Source organism: Microtus oregoni, unplaced genomic scaffold (genome assembly GCF_018167655.1).
Source record: "Microtus oregoni isolate MIOR12 unplaced genomic scaffold, Mior012 000008F_ref0000371, whole genome shotgun sequence".
NCBI lineage: Eukaryota > Metazoa > Chordata > Mammalia > Rodentia > Cricetidae > Microtus > Microtus oregoni.
In genome coordinates, this window is record NW_024543067.1 from 51,833,712 (window position 1) to 51,854,319 (window position 20,608).

A 20,608-nucleotide genomic window follows, 5' to 3' on the forward strand; every position below is an offset into this window, starting at 1 on the left:
TTGGGAAAAGGAGAGATGCTTTCTTCATGCCTGTAAAGAACCTTTCAAAGATGATCCTCTTTGTGGTAGTTTGAATGTATTTGGCCCCCATAATCTCGAGAAAGAGACACTATTAGGAGGTGTGACTTTGTTGGAGTAGGTGTGGCCTTGTGGGAGGAAATGTGTCACTCTGGGGGTGGGCTTTGAGGACTCTTTTTCTTAAGCTTCCCTCAGTGTGACAGTCAATCAACTTCCTGTTGTGTCTGAGTCAAGATGTAGCATTCTCAGCTCCAGCATCACATCTGCCTGCATGCTACCATGCTTCTCCTCCTTCATGATCACAATAGATAGAACCTCTGAAAATGTAAGTGGCCACCCTTAATTAAATGTTTTCTTTATAAGAATTGTGGTGGTCATGGTGTCTCTTCACAGCAATAGAAACCCTAAGTAAACAGTAATTAAAACTACCAAACTGCACACACTCAAGAAGTGAAAGTCGAAGGGGCAGGGTAGTTGAGGAGGTGATGGGTGGAGTGGAGGACAAGGGAGAGTAACAGGGTGAGTTTGATTGGAATACATTCTATCCATGTATGTAAATGTCACATTAAAACCAATTATTGTGCATAACAATTTTACATGGTAATACAAAATTTAAAAAACATTATGCCATAAAATAGAAGAAAGGAAAAGAAGGAGCATCATTTGCATTTTAATTATTTCTTTTGTCGTGAGTACTTGGCCATCCAATGGGTTTACTAACAACTCAAACACATGCTGATCTCTATAATAAGGTTGTATTTATTCACTTTTTATTGATTTCGGAATGGGAAGGCTCTTCAGAGAAAGGGTGCATTTCCTCTTACACGTAGGTGGCAGAGTCACGTGCTTGCAGTCCTTCTAAATGTAGTGCTAGCCACAGGGAGTCCTTGTGGAGAAGCCATCCCTTCACCCAGATGTTAAAGCACGTCTAAAATGTTTCGTTGCACATGTCATAGCCCCGGCAGCACCTGAAGTTTACCAGATAGGGGCCCCACCTTATGTTTTTCACATTGGCACAGTTCTTTAAGCAGCCCATGAAGTTTAACCAGATGGTACCATCCCCTGCAGAAGAGGGAAGAACAGATCAGCAAGTCCGGCAAATGCTTCTGTAAACCAACCTCTCTCCAACCCACACTGGCATCTAGGCATCACCATGCAGTGTCATGATCCATTATCCAGACAGGAGGGATTGGAAGGCATTGGAAGTTGGTGGCTACCCAGAAGAAAAGAAATAGCCGTGCAGTTTTAAGACTTCATTGGCAGTAGGAAGGTCATGAGAAAAGGGGTTAGCTAAGAGAGAGGCTTCTACAGAGAATCTCAAGGCTTGAGTGTCACTGAGGGTACAAAACTAGAGAAATCTTATATAACCTTATTCAGAAAGAGATGCAACCAGGGCATATTGCTGACACTGGCCCCCTTCTTTCCATAGCTTGGAATCCCATTCTTGAAAAAGCCTGGGTAGGTACACAGAGGGCTGCTTTCATTACCAAATGGCTGCTCTCCTGAGGGTGAGTATTACATCCTTTCTTTCCAGCATTCTGCCCCCCCCCATCTCTTCAGGCTTCTTCCTGTAGCCTTGAATTTTACGTTAGCTTCAGCAGCTATTTCCACTTCTCCTTCATTATAGTGAATCACAGGAGTGATATTACGAGCTACCTTAGAAGTGAGGCTGTCTGTAGTAACCGGAAGTTCCCGTGTTCATCCCCGCGGCCCACACATCCTGCTTCTTCTTCCCCATCTTTTCCTCATTACCGCACCACTTACTTTTGTACATCTTTCCCACCATACAGGCCTCTTCTGCTGTTGCGGTACATATTCCTCTTCCTCTAGAGCACTTTTCCCCAGGGAACTGGAGGTGGCACATCCTACACTGCACAACTTGAAGAGAGACACGAGCAATGACACTACCATGAAAGATCCCCTCCATTTCAAGTTTGAAGCATACTTAGCACTGGAAGACTTTGTCACCATCATGGGCCCCAACCCCCCTCCAAGCATGGTTATGTGTCTCTTTTAGAATGGGAGAAACCAAAAGCGTGGCAGGAGTTCATGTGAAGTCTCAGAAGATCCAGTGTGGAAGATGGTAGGGACAGAGAGGGGAAGCAGAAGGACAAAGAAGCATAGTGCCAAGACGGTCAGGCTAGGGTTCCTTTGTACTCACCGTTGTTATTTTCATGAACGAGTACTTTATCTGCTGCTCATGTGAGACAAGAGAGTGAGTCAGCACTTCTGTCTGAGATTTACACCGTTGGCTTTCCCTTTCCCCCTAGGGCTCATTCTGTCTTCTAGCTTGCTGAGTGTGGGAATTATGTCTATTTGTGGTTTACTTTGAGCCCTCAGTGTCCACCCCACTCCACTCCTACTGGATTCTTCCTTCTTACTCATCTTCACATCCGTTTTTTTTTTTTTACTCACATTTGTCTATCTCATGTGGAAATGACGCAGAGAAAACTGTTGGAAAAAACCAAAAAGATGAAAATCATACTCTCTGAAGAGAGTATACTTTTCCAACCCTATTTCACAACTTCCAGGAATCTCTCAAACTGTTAGTAAATCATCAACTTTCTCCTGTGGGCAACAGGGCTTTGGTTATGGTCCTAGTGATCTAATACAGGGTGAGTGGAAGGCACAGAACACAGGGGCTGCTCTTTCTGCTGGCTTACCACGGCTGACCTGCATCATGGGACTTCTCACCCATTGCTGGATCTTGGACTTTGCTCAGCAATTGGTGACTCTCAGGACTCACCCTTCAAATAGCAGAGTAAGATGAGATATCCCGTTAAGTGAGGCTTGCCCATTTTGGAGGCAGAAAAGTTCAAGTTAGGGCAGGAAGTGTCACTATTTATACACTGGTGAGGTTGGGCTGCTTCAGTAGGAGTTAGGGGTGGGACACTCGGGAAGTCATTGAAAGGTATGCCCTGGTCCTAAAAAAATCGACCACTTTAATTTCTTTTCTTTGTAACTTTGGGGGAAAGAGACTGACTAGGAAAGTCCTAGACTTGATTTATTCCGACTCTCAGGATTTCTGATACACACCAAGTGCCTGCTCTCCTGAGAGCACCTTTATCCTATTAAAGTGTCATCATTTACAGTTCATGTGTTAAACACGTCTGTGCACATACTTGTACTACCATGCCTGGCCAGTATAATTCCTTATCTGGTCTTCTACAGAGACATTTTCTTTGGTGTGCCTCAGCTCTTTGCTTCTGTCTTCATTGCAGCCCATTTGATCCCTTAAGAGCTTCTAACACTTTTACAGCCATTCTGTAAACACACACACACAAAAGAGAGAGAGGGAGGGGGAGGGAGAGAGGAAGGGAGGGAGGGAGGGAGGGAGGTAACATACACATACACATGAGGGGGGAGGGAGATATCACACACACACACAGAGGGGGGGAGAAGAAGAGAGGGAGGAAAAGGGAGAGTTATAATTCATGATCTGATAGTTAATATTGGTGATTAAGATTTGAATAAAAGAAAATGTTATTGACCATAGCTGAGCGAACTAAAGCCATGAAATCAGATGTAGTTTCTGAATTTATAACAATAAGTTTAGTTAATAAAGTCTTACACTGTGGAAAGAAACAAATGTGTCCATCTGTTCTTGGCATAGCTCATACATATTTAAAAGAAGGATCCAAGGGGGTTCAGTGAGTAAGGTGCTTGCTACCAAGCCTGACGACCTGAGTTCCAGCCTCAGAATCCACATGAAGGACATATAGAACTGGCTCCTGAAAGCTGCCCCCAACACAAATGTGCAGGAGTACACAATGCTTCCCTCTTCCCAACAGAATAAATAAATAAATGTAAAAAGTAAGTAAATAAGTAAAATAATAGAATTGCCAAATTGAAATCTTTTATTAAATTTGTCCTTTGGCAAATATGCATGTATATGTATGTATGTATGCCTTTTCATACATATATATGAAGTGCCTTTCTTTCTTTCTTTCTTTCTTTCTTTCTTTCTTTCTTTCTTTCTTTTCTTGAGACAGAGATTTTCTGTATAACAGCTCTGGCTGTGCTGGAATTTGCTTTGTTGATCAGTCTAGCTTTGAACTCACAGAGATCTGCCTGCCTCTGCCTCCCAAGTGCTGGTATTAAATGCAAGCACCACCACCACCTACTTATAGTGTATTCTTATTACTGTCACCCTTACCCCTCTTTTCCTCCCATGACCCCATTACTCCTGCCTTTCTACAAATCCTTTCCCACATTCCTGTCTTTTGGCTTTGTTTGTGACCCTCTTCATTCATCCAGGGCCATTTGTGTTTTCGCTAGTCTGGAACTATCCACTGGAACATGGTGGTCACCACTGGGCTCAGAACTTGAAGACAATTCTTGTCCTTCCCTCAGAACCCATTAGAGGAAGTCCTCAGCCCAGCTTGGAAGGACAGGACTGCAGAGGCCACTCCCTAATCTGTGATTGGTTGGTGACAGAGGCAGTCTTGTGCAGGCTTATCACAGGTACCTACTTCTGCCATGAGCTTATGATTCCATTGATTATACTATGTGTTTAGGGGTGAGAACTGGATCGTCATATTCTTAACATCAAGCTTCTATATGGCTTTTCAATGCACACATCATTTTGATCAACTCACCCTTTTGATTTTCTCTCTTTCTCATTTCTCTACTCTCATACCTGGTTAACATTCTCCGCTTGCCAGCATTACCCGCTCCCTGTCTTCACATCACCTATACTCTGCTGTGCCATCTCCCTTGAAACATCTTTCACTCTCATGATCCTTTACTAGTTTCCTGGACTCTTTAACAAATATTTACTTTATTTTCAATTATGCATATGTGTGTATGTGAGTATAGGTGCCTGAGGACGTTACCAGAGGGTTTAGAATTCCCTGGAGCTTAGGTTATGTAGGTGGTTATGAGCTGCTTGACATGGGTACTAGGAGACAAATTCAGGTCCTTTCCCAAAGCAGGATGTGTTCTCAACTGCAGGCTCATTTCCTGCCTTCTACAGGTTTTCTGAGTTAAACTCAGAAGTCTAAAGACCAGAAGCTAGGATCTGCACATGAAAGAAAGCTTGCAGGTCTGTCTTTCAGGCTTGTGTTGTTTGCTTAGGATAAAATTTCCAGTTCCATCTATTTACCTACAAATTTCATAATTTTGTTTTCCCTTACAGTTGAGTAAAATTTTATTGGTTTCTTACCACATTTTTCATTAACCAATTCTTCCATTGATGAATGATTGTTTTTATTTTCTTGTTTGTTTGTTATTAAATAGATCTAGGGTTGGTGAGATGGCTCAATGGGTACAGGGACTTCCCCTATGAGCCTTGTGGCATGGGTTCAGTCTCTGGGACTCCTATAAAGGTGGAAATGGAAGGAGGGGAGAGAATTGATTACACAAAGTTGTCCTCTGACTTCTATGTGTTGTAGCATATGCACACATGTGCACGCACATACGCTCGCTCACATACGCACACAAACACATCACGCATATACACAGATGTACAATAAAAATAATTTTATTCTTCATAAGGTATACAAAAATCCGTAGTTTCACTGGTGGTGGAAATGTCTTCGCATAGTGACCTTGCTGGATAGGTCAGTGAGGCTGGCGGTGAACGGTTGATTTGGAGGAATGAGATCTCAGTGTGAACAGATTGCCTGAGTGATCACGGAACAAAGAGAAAGAGCCTCAGCTGTTGTTCCATTGCAATGCCTCAGTTTTCTGGAATGTGCCCAGTGCCCACGGGATATCTACTGATGACCCAGTGTGGGAAAGAACAACTTCTTCATCAGCGTTTGAAGTAGTGGTCAGATAAGAACAGCCTATTTCATTGTGTGGGTGTACCCCTCGCGGTCCTGAGTTCCTTGCTCGTGCTCCCTCTCCTTCTGCTCCTGATTTGGACCTTGAGATTTCTGTCCGGTGCTCCAATGTGGGTCTCTGTCTCTGTCTCCTTGAGGACTACTGAGAACTCAAGAACAATGGCAATGGGTTTTTGATCCTACTGCACGTACTGGCTTTGTGGGAGCCTAGGCAGTTTGGATGCTCACCTTACTAAACCTGAATGGAGGTGGGCGGTCCATGGACTTCCCACAGGTCAGGGAACCCGGATTGCTCCTCCAGCTGATGAGGGAGAGGGACTTGATCGGGGGAGGGGGAGGGAAATGGGAGGCGGTGGCAGGGAGGAGGCAGAAATCCTTAATAAATAAATAAATTAAAAAAATAAGTAGGGAAAAGCAACAAAAATAAATAAAAATTAACTATTTCTATTCAAAAAAAAAAAAACAGAACAGCCTATTTCACAGCCTCAGGGAAGCAGAGAACATACTTTTGTGTGACAGGGAAAAGAAAAAAAAAAACCAAAGAACAAAACCAACAAAACCCAACAAAACCAAGTTTCTACCTTCATGGATGATACGGGGAGTAGAAAATATCTAGATAATATGTACTAATCCAAGAAAGAACACACATGTGTCTTTGGAGAGTGTTCATATTTACTTTCTTCTGTCATGAGATCAGCCAGGTCTCAGACTGTCAGGAACCCCCAAATTGCCTGTCATCTTCACACTTCCACAGAATACCTTCTCTTGTGCTGAGGACTGGCGAGGATATGAATGACAGCGAGGTGTCTGAGGAGGTAGATCTGGATTCCAAATATGAAAAAGCCCAATGATTTATTTACTGTTCCTGTGATAGCATAAGGATTAAATGAAGTTATCTGAGCTTTTCAATAGACTGTATCAATACAATAAACCTGTGTGTCTCCTGAGAACAATTTCTAAGGGTGGCCCTAGCTAAGGAGAAATGAAGTGCTCCTTACTTTCAATAGAAAGGGGGTACCACACCAGACAGCTCTGCATGGCCTGCCAGCAGTAGGCTTGTGAATTTCGATTTGCCTCCTTTTCATAATTTCAGTGTCTTTATTCACATTCTTTACTAGAATTGTTCTAGATTCTTTCCTTTTTAACTTAAGGTTTTTGATCAAAGAAGAAATATTTCAGATAAATAACCTTAAGTTTTACCTTAAGAAGTGGGAAAAACAAAAACAACTGAAATCCAAGCCAACAAAAATGAAGATAAGATTAGAGATCTGAACTGAAATAAACAAAACATTAAATAGAAAAGCAATGGTGGGTGGAAGTAATGGCTTACTGATTAAATGCACACACTGTTCTTACAGAACCTAGGTTGAGTGGCTCACATTGTTCTGTAACTACAGCCTCAGGGGATCCAGTGTGTTCTTCTGGTCTCCAAAGGCACATTTTTAAACACCCCCCATATATGTGCACATAATTAAAAACAAATGAACAAGCTTGAGAAGTCAATGAAAGCAAGCATTGGTTCTTTGAATAAAGCAATGTTGAAAGACCTTTAGCACAGCTCATGAAGCTAAAGAAAGAGGGAGAGAAATGTACGACACTGAGAATGAAAAATGGCAAATTATTTCTGACTCTGCAGAAGCAGAAAGGGCTATAAAGGAACATGATTGATAGCCATGCACAATCAAATTAGACACCTAGGTGAAATAAATATGCTCCTTGAAAGATGAAATAGCCAAATTTACTCAGGAATAAGTATAAATTTGAAAAATATTCAACAAGTAAATATACCCAATTAGCAATCAAAAGTGTTCTACAAAGGAAAGTTCAGGCTTAGGCAGTTCCATTGGTGGATTCCACCGGATGCTTCATGAAAAATAAGCATCAACGCTTCAAAAACTCAAAAGCACAGACAAGTGGTAAAATCTTCCCAATTCATTATACAGGGATAGTGTGGTCCCATCCTTAAACTACAAAAAATTATAGGAAAAGAAAACTAAATTTTAATAACATTAGTGAATATAGCTGTAAATACCATCAAATTTTCTACAAACCTTATGATAGTCAAATTTATTAAAAATATTATATATCTTGATAAAAAGGGGTTTTAGCATCAGGTTAATTCAGGATATAAAATTCATCAATGCAATCTGCCTTATTAACAGAATAATTACATAAATAGAAAACATGAGTAGGGTAAACACAGCAGCAACAACAAAAATAGACGAATGTCCTGTAACATGTCATGAAATTTGTAGCCCAGGACTCCTGAATACAAGCTCTTCCGCAACTCATTAGCATTCTTAGAGTTTTTCTTCCTTAATGAACTGTTTCAAATTCTGGAAGAAGAAGAAGAAGAAGGAGGAGGAGGAGGAAGAGGAGAAGGAGGAGAAGGAGGAGGAGGAGGAGGAGGAGGAGGAGGAGGAGGAGGAGGAAGAAGAAGAGAAGAAGAAGAAGAAGAAGAAGAAGAGGAAGAGGAAGAGGAAGAGGAAGAGGAAGAGGAGGAAGAAGAAGAAGAACCCATAATTGGATAGCATGAAGAGAAAAAGAGCCTTTGAAGTGTTCTGCCCTATATAGGATGTCTACATCACACTCCTCCATGTTAAGTATTATGGGACTTCCTTGATCCCATGCAGAAGAGAAGGTGGAAGGAATTTGGAGCCAGAAGGTGGTAGGTAGCTCCAAAGACACAACAGAGCTGGTGCACACATGAACTCACAGAAAGGGTGACAGGCATGTGTAGTACCTGCCCAAGCTCAAGCCAGCATGGAAGACGGGGAGTGGGTATGAAGGCCCACCCCTATCCAAGAAGCTGTTTGTCATTGGCAGCTGCTGGGGAAAGGAGACTCTGTCTTCTCCAATAAAATCACACTGGGTATATTACTTGTACTCTTAGGCAGGTCCCATGGTTAGGAATAGTCAGCCAGTACAAATGGGACTCCATACTTTTGTCTTTACACAAGAGAAAGAACGTGAAGTTGGGTATGTAGGGAGGTCATGGAAGATCAAGGAGCAGTTTGAAGAGGGGCAAGAATATAATCAAAATATATTGTAAGAAATTCTCAAAGAAATAAAAAAAATTGAAAAAGTGTAAATGTCAAGGATATCACCAAGATGGCAGATCAGACTTTACTAGTGCTTGTCCTTCACACAAGCTTCCATGGGTGGCCACACAAAGGTGTTTTCCAAGAAGGGAAAGATTTAAGCTCTGGCATTCCAGCAGTGGGGTGTATCACAGAAATAAATAAGGACAGGTACTTTATAAAGGGCACGGAATTTAACTTCTCATTACCAAACTCGCCTCTCCTCCCTCACACAGAGGAAACATAGAAGAGATGGAGGGAGGGAGGGGAGAAAGGAGAGCAGAGAGAGTAGGGGGGAGACTGGGAAAGGATAAGTATGAATCTCTTTCTGGGGACAGGAAGGGGACTAAGAATGTGCCCCAACAAAATCCTGCATTAAGCCGGCCATTATGACTCAAATTCTAGGTCTAAGTATTTCATCTCCAGTACGAGGATAAAACTCTTAGCACTGGGATCAGGGCAGTGCTATGGACCCCAGGTCAAGGCTGGCCTCGGACTTCAGGACTGACTTAGCACCAGGGTGGTCCTTCAGCATCAGGCCAGCCACTGTGACCTTTCTCCAGATTAATCCCTATGTCCCATGCAACCATTGATGCTTAACTGGAAAGGTATACTATTTTATTTGAAGAAAATCAAACTTCTTTTTGTGTTTGCCTTCCTTAACTCCATGTAATATAATGTTTCCATCCTAGAGGAAGGGAAAAAGGAAAACCATAAACTTATTATAAAAAAAATTCTACAAAAGAATGGTTGCAGGAACTTCATTTGTATCAGCTCTAAACTGGGAAAAACACTGGCATTCTCAAATGGTGAAGGGGTAAATGAATCAGTGGCATAATGGCAGATTATTCAAAACAAAAGAAAATGAATGATTAATAAATATAGCAAAAATATCATACAGAATGAAAAGTTTTCTCCAAAGTGATTATGCATTTTATGATTCGACCTGTAGAATAGTCTCAGAACAGCAAAATTATGAGTGGCAAAGACCACAGAACTGGATCTAGGTAGAAAAATTGACTCTAACACCACAGAGTTTCTTGGCAATGATGGACAGCATGTGTCTTGATTTTAGGGCATTTTACACAAATTCCATAACGATGCATCCTAAATGAGTATAGGTCCTACTGACAAAACACAAACAAGTTTCCATTTAGCACTATTGTACTTCTATTTCCTGGTCTAGAAGTTGCATCATAGTGTTTGAAGATGGCACTGTTGGGAAAGCTACATGAAAGGAATACAGAAATTATTTTTCAATGTTTTGCAATTCTTTTTTTTCTCTCCCTGAGACAGGCTTTCTTTGTGTAGCTTTGGCTGTCCTGGAACTAACTCTGTAGACCAGGCTGGCCTTGAACTCAGAGATCCTCCTACCTCTGCCTTCCCTTCTTTTTATTTTATTTTATTTATTTTTTTTATTGAGAAAAGGAAATAAAAAGTTTTCCCCTCCTCCCAGCCTCCCATTTCCCTCCCCCTCCTCCCACCCTTCTCCCCCTCCCCCCACTCCTCTCCCCCTCCCTCTCCAGTCCAAAGAGCAGTCAGGGTTCCCTGCCCTGTGGAAAGTGCAAGGTCCTCCCCCCTCCGTCCATATCTAGGAAGGTGAACATCCAAAATGGCTAGGCACCCACAAAGCCAGAACATGTAGTAGGATCAAAACCCCATGCCATTGTCCTTGGCTTCTCATCAGCCCTCATTGTTTGCCATGCTCAGAGAGTCTGGTTTTATTCCATGCTTTTTCAGTCATAGTCCAGCTGGCCTTGGTGAGCTCCCCAATAGATCAGCTCCACTGTCTCAGTGGGTGGGTGCACCCCTTGTGGTCCTGACTTCCTTGCTCATCTTCTCCCTCCTTCTGTTCCTCATTGGGACCTTGGGAGCTCAGTCCAGTGCTCCAGTGTGGGTCTATGTCTCTATCTCCATCCATCACCAGATGAAGGTTCTATGGTGATATGCAAGATATTCGTCAGTATTGCTATAGGATAGGGTCGTTCAAGTTCCCTATCCTCATCTGCCCAAGGAACTAACTGGGGACATTGCCTTGGGCTCCTGGGAGCCACTCTAGGTTCAAGTCTCTTGCCAGCCCTAAGGTGGCTCCCTTAACTAAGAATTGTGCTTCCATGCTCCCCTATCCAGTCTTCCTTTATCCCAATCATCCTGTTTCCCCAAGTTCCCCCCATCCTCCCCTTCTCACTTTTCTCTCCCCATCTCCCCTTACCCCCACCCAACCCAACCCCAAGATCCCACTTTTCTCCCCGGCAATTTTGTCTACTTCCCATAGGCAAGAGGATAACTATATGTTTTTCCTTGGGTTCACCTTCTTATTTAGCTTCTTTAGGTTCACCAATTGTAGACTCCGTGACCCTTATTTATGGCTAGAAACCAATTATGAGTGAGTACATCCCATGTTCATCTTTTTGGGTCTGGGTTACCTCACTCAGGATAGTGTTTTCTATTTCCATCCATTTGCATTCAAAATTCGAGAAGTCATTTTTTTTTACCGCAGCGTAGTACTCTAATGTGTATATATTCCACACTTTCTTCATCCATTCTTCCATTGAAGGGCATCTAGGTTGTTTCCAGGTTCTGGCTATTACAAATAATACTGCTATGAACATAGTTGAACAAATGCTTTTGTCATATGATCGGGCATCTCTTGGGTATATTCCCAAGAGTGGTATTGCTGGGTCCAGGGGTAGGTTGATCCCGAATTTCCTGAGAAACCGAAACACTGCTTTCCAAAGTGGTTGCACAAGATTGCATTCCCACCAGCAATGGATGAGGGTACCCCTTCCTCCACAGCCTCTCCAGCAAAGGCTATCCTTGGTGTTTTTGACTTTAGCCATTCTGACAGGTGTAAGATGATATCTCAAAGTTGTTTTGATTTGCATTTCCCTGATTGCTAAGGAGGTTGAACATGACCTTAAGTGTCTTTTGGCCATTTGAACTTCTTCTGTTGAGAATTCTCTGTTCAGTTCAGTGCCCCATTTTTTAATTGGGTTAGTTAGCATTTTAAAGTCTAGTTTCCTGAGTTCTCTATATATTTTGGAGATGAGACCTTTGTTTGTTGCAGGGTTGGTGAAGATCTTCTCCCAGTCAGTAGGTTGCCTTTTTGTCTTAGTGACAGTGTCCTTTGCTTTACAGAAGCTTCTCAGTTTTAGTAGGTCCCATTTATTCAATGTTGCCCTTAATGTATGTGCTGCTGGGGTTATACCTAGGAAGCGATCTCCTGTGCCCATCTGTTGTAGGGTACTTCCCACTTTCTCTTCTATCAGGTTCAGTGTGTTCTGACTGATATTGAGGTCTTTAATCCATTTGGACTTGAGTTTTGTGCATGGTGATAGATATGGGTCTATTTTCATTCTTCTACAGGTTGACATCCAGTTGTGCCAGCACCATTTGTTGAAGATGCTTTCTTTCTTCCATTGTATACTTTTAGCTCCTTTGTCGAAAATGAGGTGTTCATAGGTTTGTGGGTTAAAATCCGGGTCTTCTATATGATTCCATTGGTCGACTTCTCTGTTTTTATGCCAGTACCACACTATTTTCATTACTGTAGCTCTGTAATAGAGTTTGAAGTCAGGGATGGTAATGCCTCCAGAAGATCCTTTATTGTATAGGATTGTTTTGGCTATCCTGGGTTTTTTGTTTTTCCATATAAAGTTGATTATTGTCCTCTCAAGATCTGTGAAGAATTTTGATGGGACCTTGATGGGGATTGCATTGAATCTATAAATTGCCTTTGGTAGAATTGCCATTTTTACTATGTTGATCCTCCCAATCCAAGAGCAAGGAGATCTTTCCACTTTCTGGTATCCTCTTCAATTTCTTTCTTCAATGCCTTAAAGTTCTTGTCAAATAGATCTTTCACTTCCTTGGTTAGAGTTACCCCAAGATATTTTGTGCTGTTCGTGGCTATCGTGAAAGGTGAAGCTTCTCTAATTTCCCTCTCTGCTTCCCTATCCTTTGTGTATAAGAGGGCGACTGATTTTTTGGAGTTGATCTTGTATCCTGCCACATTACTAAAGGTGTTTATCAGCTGTAAAAGTTCTTTGGTGGAGTTTTGGGGGTCGCTTATGTAGACTATCATATCATCTGCAAATAACGATAGTTTCACTTCTTCCTTTCCAATTCGAATCCCCTTGATCCCATTATGTTGTCTTATTGCTATTGCTAGAACTTCAAGCACTATATTGAAGAGGTATGGTGAGAGTGGACAGCCTTGTCGTGTTCCTGAGTTTAGTGGGATGGCTTTGAGTTTCTCTCCATTTAATTTAATGTTAGCTGTCGGCTTGCTATATATAGCTTTTATTATATGTAGGTATGACCCTTGTATCCCTAATCTCTCCAATACTTTTATCATAAAGGGATGTTGAATTTTGTCAAATGCTTTTTCAGCATCTAATGAAATGATCATATGGTTTTTTCTTTCAGTTTATTTATATGATGGATTACATTGATATATTTTCATATGTTGAACCAGCCCTGCATCTCTGGGATGAAGCCTACTTGATCATAATGGATAATTTTCCTAATGTGTTTTTGGATACGGTTTGCCAGTATTTTGTTGAGGATTTTTGTGTCGATATTCATGAGTGAGATTGGCCTGAAATTCTCTTTCTTGGTTGAGTCTTTGTGTGGTTTTGTTATCAGAGTGACTGTAGCTTCATAAAAGGAATTTGGCAATGACCCTTCTGTTTATATATTGTGAAATACATTAAGGAGTATAGGTATTAGGACTTCTTGGAAGTTCTGATAAAATTCCGCATTGAAACCATCTGGTACTGGGCTTTTTTTGGTAGGGTGGTTTTTGATAATGGTTTCTAATTCTTCGCGCCTAACAGGTCTGTTTAGATTGTTCACCTGGTCCTGGTTTAACTTTGGTATATGGTATTTATCTAAAAAAGTGTCCATTTCTTTTACATTTTCCAGTTTTGTGGCATACAGGCTTTTGTAGTAAGATCTAACGATTCTCTGAATTTCCTCTGTGTCTGTGGTTATGTCCCCCTTTTCATTTCTGATCCTATTAATTTGCATATTCTCTCTCTGCCATTTGATTAGTTTGGATAGGGGTTTATCAATCTTGTTGATTTTCTCCAGGAACTAGCTTTTTGTTTCATTGATTCTTTGGATTGTTTTCTGTGTTTATATTTTGTTGATTTCAGCCCTCAGTTTGATTATTTCCAGTCTTCTACTCCTCCTAGGTGAGTCTGCTTCTTTTTTTTCTAGAGCTTTCAGGTGGGCTGTTAAGTCTCCAATGTGTGCTTTTTCTGTTTTCTTTACGAGGGCACTTAGTGCTATGAACTTTCCTCTCAGGACTGCTTTCATAGTGTCCCATAAGTTTGAGTATGTTGTTTCTTTATTTTCATTGAATTCGAGGAAGACTTTAATTTCTTTCTTTCTTTCTTCCTTGATCCGGGTGTGGTTCAGTAGTTGACAGTTCAGTTTCCATGAGTTTGTAGGCTTCCTGGGGGTAGCATTGTAGTTGAATTCTAACTTTAATCCATGGTGATCTGATAAGACACAGGAGGTTACAAATATTTTTTTTTGTAACTGTGGAAGTTTGCTTTGTTACCAAGTATGTGGTCATTTTTCGAGAAGGTTCCATGTGCTGTAGAGATGAAGGTATATTCTTTCCTATTTGGGTGGAATTTTCTATAGATGTCTGTTAAGTTCATTTGATTCATTACCTCCATTAATTCTCTTATTTCTCTGTTAGGTTTCTGTCTGATTGACCTGTCCATTGGTGAGAGAGGAGTGTTGAAGTCTCCTATTATTAGTGTGTGTGGTTTGATGGCAGCCTTGAGTTTTAGTAATGTTTCTTTTATGTACGTGGGTGCTTTTATATTAGCGGCATAGATATTCAGGATTGAGACTTCATCCTGATGAATTGTTCCTGTTATGAGTATAAAATGTCCCTCTCCATCTCTTCTGATTGATTTAAGTTTGAAGTTAACTTTGTTAGAAATTAGTATGGCCACACCTGCTTGTTTCTTAGGTCCATTTGCTTGATAAACTTTTTCCCATCCCTTTACTCTGAGTAGGTGCCTGTCTTTGTGGTTAAGGTGTGTTTCTTGTAAACAGCAGAATGTTGGATCCTGTTTTTGTATCCAATCTCTTAGCCTGTGCCTTTTTATAGGTGAGTGGAGCCCATTGACATTAAGTGATTTTAATGACCAGTGGTTGTTAACTCCGGTCACTTTTTTAGTAGTAGAGTTTGTGTGTTTCCTTTCTTTGTGTTGTGCTGGTGAAGGGTCTCTAGATGTCTGAGTTATTGTGGTTATTGTTGGACTCCTTGGTTAGTGATTTTCCTTCTATTACTTTCTGTAAGGCTGGATTTGTGGTTACGTATTGTTTAAATTTGTTTTTATCCTGGAAAATTTTGTTTTCTTCATTTATAGTGAACGAAAGCTTGGCTGGGTATGGTAGTCTGGGCTTGCATCCATGGTCTCTTAGTTTCTGCAGTACATCTATCCAGGACCTTCTGGCTTTCATTGTTTCCATAGAGAAATCATGTGTAAGTCTGATAGGTTTACCTTTATAAGTAACTTGGCCTTTTTCCTTTGCAGCTCTTAATATTCTTTCTTTATTCTGTATGTTTTGTGTTTTGATTATTATATGGTGAGGAGATTTTTTTTTGGTCCAGTCTATTCGGTGTTCTGTATGCTTCTTGAACCTTTAAAGGAATATCCTTCTTTAGGTTGGGAAAGTTTTCTTCTATAATTTTATTAAATATATTTTCTGGACCGTTGAGCTGTACTTCTCCTTTTTCTATCCCAAGTATTCTTAAGTTTGGTCTTTTTATTGTGTCTCAGATTTCCTGAATGTTTTGTGATGAGAATTTTTTGGCTTTGCTGTTTTCTTTGATCAATGTGTTTATTTTCTCTACGGTATCTTCAGTGTCTGAAATTCTTTCTTCTATCTCTTGTAATCTGTTGGTAGTACTTGTCTCTGTATTTCCTGTTCATTTACCCAGGTTTTCCATCTTGATCCTTCCCTCGGTTTGTGTTTTCTTCATTACTTCCATTTCATTCTTCATGTCTTCAACCGCTTCCCTTACCTGTTTGATTGCTTTTTCTTGTTTCTCTTGGTTTTCTTGGGTATCTTTGAGCGATTTATTCATTTCCTCTACCTTTTTGTTTGTGATCTCTAATTGTTTATGACAGTTTTTCACCTCCTGTTTAAAGTCTTCTATTATTTTCATATAATTCACTTTTGAGTCAATTTCTTCTAATTCTTCTAGAGTAGGGTTTACAATTGTTCTTATTTTGGGATCCCTGGATTCTGGTGATGTCATGTTGCCTTTCAGGTTGTTGGAGGAATTCTTGCCTTGGCGCCTTCCTATCTCTTCCTTCAAATGGAGCCAGGAGAGGCCTGGTGTCTTGGTCCAGTCTTTGCTGTGACTGACTCTCTGGGTGTAACTCTTCAGGAACCATCCGGTCCAGATGGAACTCCTCAGCACCGAAACATAGACGCCTGGTAGTCCAATGACCCGCAGACAAAAGGGAGAACTTGGGGGGCAGGGTGGGGACGAGTAGAACACAGGACACCCTGCCGCAAAAGCTTAAGGTGTGCGTGCTCCCTTTCGGGGGGGGGGGGGTGTCCTTGAGGCCTGCCCGGTAGGCAGACACTCACCTCTCTGGGTGGGTAGCCTTAGTGTAGGAGCAGAAAACTGTTCCTGAGCAAAGGACCTAGCAGAAAATGCAGGCTTGTGGGGGCGTGGTCGTGTGTAAGAAAGACAGCCCTGCAGAAAGAGCTGGGGGAGGGGGGTTTGTGCTCTCTTCCGGGGACAATCCGCCCCTGGATAGCGCACACTCACCCGTCCAGATGGAACTCCTCAGTACCTAAACAGGGCCACCTGGTAGCCCGATGATCCGGGGACAAAAAGAAAAACTGGGCAGGTGGGGCGAGATCCATGAGAGCACAGGCACCCCTGGAGCACAAGCTGAAGGTACCTGGGCTCCCTTTCGGGGGGGGGGGGGTCCTTGAGGCCTGCCCGGTAGGAAGGCACTCACCGCTCTGGGTGGGTCATCTTAGTGTAGGAGCAGAAAACTATTCTTGAGCACTGGTTCTAGCATACAGCAGGGCAGGGTTGGGGGGGGGGGTGCTGGGGGTCTGGGTTGTGCATAAGAAAGACAGCCCTGCAGAAGGAGCTGGGGGAAGGGGGTTTGTGCTCTCTTCCAGGACAGTCTGCCCCTGGATAGCACACACTCACCCGTCCAGATAGAACTCCTCAGTACCTAAACAGGGCCGCCTCTGCCTTCCCTTCTGAACGCTGAGATTAAAGGGATGTGTAACACTGCCTGGCTACTTTTGCAATTCTTTTTTTTTAAAATATTTATTTATTTATTATGTATACAATATTCTGTCTGTGTGTATGTCTGCAGGCCAGAAGAGGGCACTAGACCTCATTCCAGATGGTTGTGAGCCACCATGTGGTTGCCAGGAATTGAACTCAGGACCTTTGGAAGAGCAGGCAATGCTCTTAACCACTGAGCCATCCCCTCAGCCCCCTACTTTTGCAATTCTTAAGAAATTTAAAAACCAACTTCAAAAAATTGATGTATTTATATGACTGATTTCCTGGCCAACAATCATGACCTATTTCTCCATTTATCTTGTTGATTCTTATTATTCTTGTTACTTACCTCCAGAGAGCTTGTCCAGCATACATGAGATTTCTTCATAGATCCTCAGGACATTGTTCCAGGAACGACCTGGGATGCAGCACACGCTGTTAGGACCAGAACATCCACTCCTTGGGGGCTTGAACTGAGGACACTTTGATGATAAGATTCAGATGGGCAGCAGATGAGAGGCAAAATGCTTAACCAGGCAGGAATAGGGACCAGATATACTCAAACAAGCAAGCACTGGAAGTCTCGGCAGCGTTCCAAGATGTATGGAGGTCGAAAAAGAAGCTGTGAGAACATTCGGGATGTACAGTCAAACCTAAAAGAAGCAAAACATGTCTGGCCCTCCAAAGACTAAAACATGCATCCGAGAGATGAAAGCGTAAGGCTATGGGAGATTACAGCCTTTACTCCTAGGCTGAGAAAATACCTGAGCAAGTATTATGTCCAGATGCACTACCTAAAAGTAAAACTCTGTTGGCTCCATACTGGGGTCAAACTCAAGGTCTGTGTATGCTGGTTGAGTTCCCCATCACCATGCTATGCTTCCAGCCCTAGACAGTGAGTTTCTTGTAATATACCTCTCTCTCTCTTTCCCATAGAAGTGTCTAGAATGCAGCTCAAAGTCGCCCTTCTGGCTTATTATATCTGTTACACTCGGATTGACTGCCACCAAATACTCAGGTGTCTATAGTAATAAAATTAATGTCATAGTCAAGATATTAATATTGTAAGCCTAATAGAAATATCTATTTTATTTGTTTTGCTGTGAATTGATGGAGGAAGGTCATTGGTTAATTAAATAATGAAACTGCTTGCCCTCATAGGTTAGAACATAGGTGGGAGGAGTAAACAGAACAGAATGCTGGGAGGAAGAGGAAGTGAGCTCAGAGACGCCATGCTCCCCTCTCCCGGGCAGACGCGATAGCTCTGCTCTCTGAGGCAGACGCATGAAGCTCAGACCCAGGATGGACGTAGGATAGAATCTTTTCCGGTAAGACTGATGCTACACAGATTATTAGAGATGGGTTGATCGGGATATGAGAATTAGCCTGTAAGGGCTAGAGTTAATGGGTCAATCAGTGTTTAAAAGAATACAGTGTCTGTGTAATTATTTTGAGGCATAAGCTAGCAGGAGGCCGAGGTGCTGGGGACGCAGCCCCGCTGCTCCTACCACTACAGTGAATTTAGTTTTGATTACCTTATTTTCCATCTCTTTGTTGTTTTGTTTCCTGTCCCACCTCTTGTCACTCAGTGCTACCACTCTGCCTTTATAATGTGTGGTTTGATTTAGATGTGGTTTGGATCTCTGAGAGTGAGCAGGAGAAATAGTTTCTGAGGGAAGAAGCCTATCAATGGATTACCTAATATCAATGGTCAGCTCTGAAAACATATGTACAAGGAACATTACACAGAGCAAGCAGGTTTTACTTATATATTTAGGAGTACATGTGTATGTTCCACTTACTTTCAGCATCTGTAGATGTCTGTACTTCTTTGTGTAGGTCTGAGGCCTTGTGGGCTTTCCCCATCCATATTAGCCTACCTGTTGCTGTTGTTCTTGTTCAGCTCCTACTGAGGCAGTCACATTGGAAAAAAATTTATGGGTGGAGCTTCAGACACTCCCAAGAGACACAAGGTCACAAAAGTCTTTCCAATGTCTGGCTTTCACAGTTGTCCCCTTAACTCTTCCACAATGCTTCCTGAGTCTCACATGCAGGAATTATGTTGTAGACAGATGCATCAGTTGGAGCTGGCAATTCTTCACTTTGATTAGCTGTGGTTTTCTGTAACAGTCTCTGTTGTAAAGGGAAGTTTCCTTGATAAGGGGAGAGGATGGTACTTATCTGTGGGCATAAGAACAAATATTAGGAATGTGATTAGGGGTCATACTAGTTTAGTAAAATGGTGGGTATGGTTTCTCTTCTTTGATTCATGACTTCAGTAGTTCTGGAAAGTTGGCTCGGCTTCCAGGACCAGTCATGATTTCCTCCCTTGAAGCCTCTATGCAGCTGTTTGGTACCATGAGAGCTAGTCCTCATGGAGGAGGCTGTAGGTCAGTTCCAGTTCAAGCCATGTGTCTGAAGTGCATGGGGTCTTCAGCAATAGGGACTCACCTTCTACCTCGGGGGACAAGGACAATAGCAATAGCTTGTAGTTTTGGGGAAATTTCTTGGACAATCTTGACCAACAACAAATCTAAGGAGGCTTTCTGATGTGTATGGTTACATGGACTTTGGCTTTTGAAGGAAGCATTTGTAGTGATGGGGCAAGCAGGCCTGCTTCCCACTGCCTGGCTCCTGGCTAGCTTTACCCAAAATAATTACACAGAATTATTTAAATAATAACAGTATTTATTTTAACACTGTCTGGCCCATTGGTTTCAGCCTCTTATTGGTTAATTCTCACATCTTGCTTTAACCCATATTTAGTAATTTGTGTAGCACCACAAGATGGTGGTTTACTTGGAAGATTCTAACCTGCGTCCATCTCGGAGAGGAGAGCTATGGCGTCTGACTCATGGCGACTGGCTCACTTCCCTTCTTCCCAGCATTCTGTTCTGTCTACTCCACCCACCTAATTTTCTGCCCTATCAAAAGGCAAAGGCAGTTTCTTTATTAACCAATGAAAATAACACATAGACAGAAGGCCCACCTACATCAAACATTGTCAGCCCAGATCAGAACATTTCTTTTAAACTATGTATGTATATTTATATATGCACTTATGTGTAATACAGGTGTTTTTAGGTAGATAATAATATGATTCCTTATAATTTTTCAGACATTCTTACTGTTATTTACCCCTGTCCCTTCTTCTTTTTGCAATTTCTCCCTCTCTCTTTTTAATTCGACCCCCCTGTTTCTATTTCCCCAATCAGATCACTTGTGCCTTGTTTTCCCTTTCTATTACTCTTCCTGCCCCACCCCTGCTCCCAGCAATAGTCTCTTTTATTTTTCTGGTTTCTGTGATTCCTTCAGGATTTGTACTCACATCTGAGGATTTGGAGGTGGGAGCCTCGGATGAGAAAGCACACACAGCATTTGTCTTCTCTGTGTGGATTGTCTAGCTTGGTATATTCTTTTGGAGTTCCATC

The 20,608-nt window shown here is 41.9% G+C and overlaps 1 protein-coding gene across 1 annotated transcript; it reads right to left on the minus strand.

The window, feature by feature from the left end:
- Positions 1 to 780: 780 nt before the first annotated feature.
- Pate1 (prostate and testis expressed 1) lies at positions 781 to 19,043 on the minus strand. The gene is made up of 6 exons (XM_041656834.1): positions 18,980 to 19,043; positions 17,527 to 17,595; positions 2,434 to 2,469; positions 2,180 to 2,212; positions 1,783 to 1,896; positions 781 to 1,080 (listed from the first exon to the last, which is right to left on the minus strand). The coding sequence occupies exons 1-6, from the start codon at positions 19,041 to 19,043 to the stop codon at positions 947 to 949; spliced, it is 450 nt and encodes a 149-aa protein (XP_041512768.1). The 3' UTR covers positions 781 to 946.
- Positions 19,044 to 20,608: the final 1,565 nt, after the last annotated feature.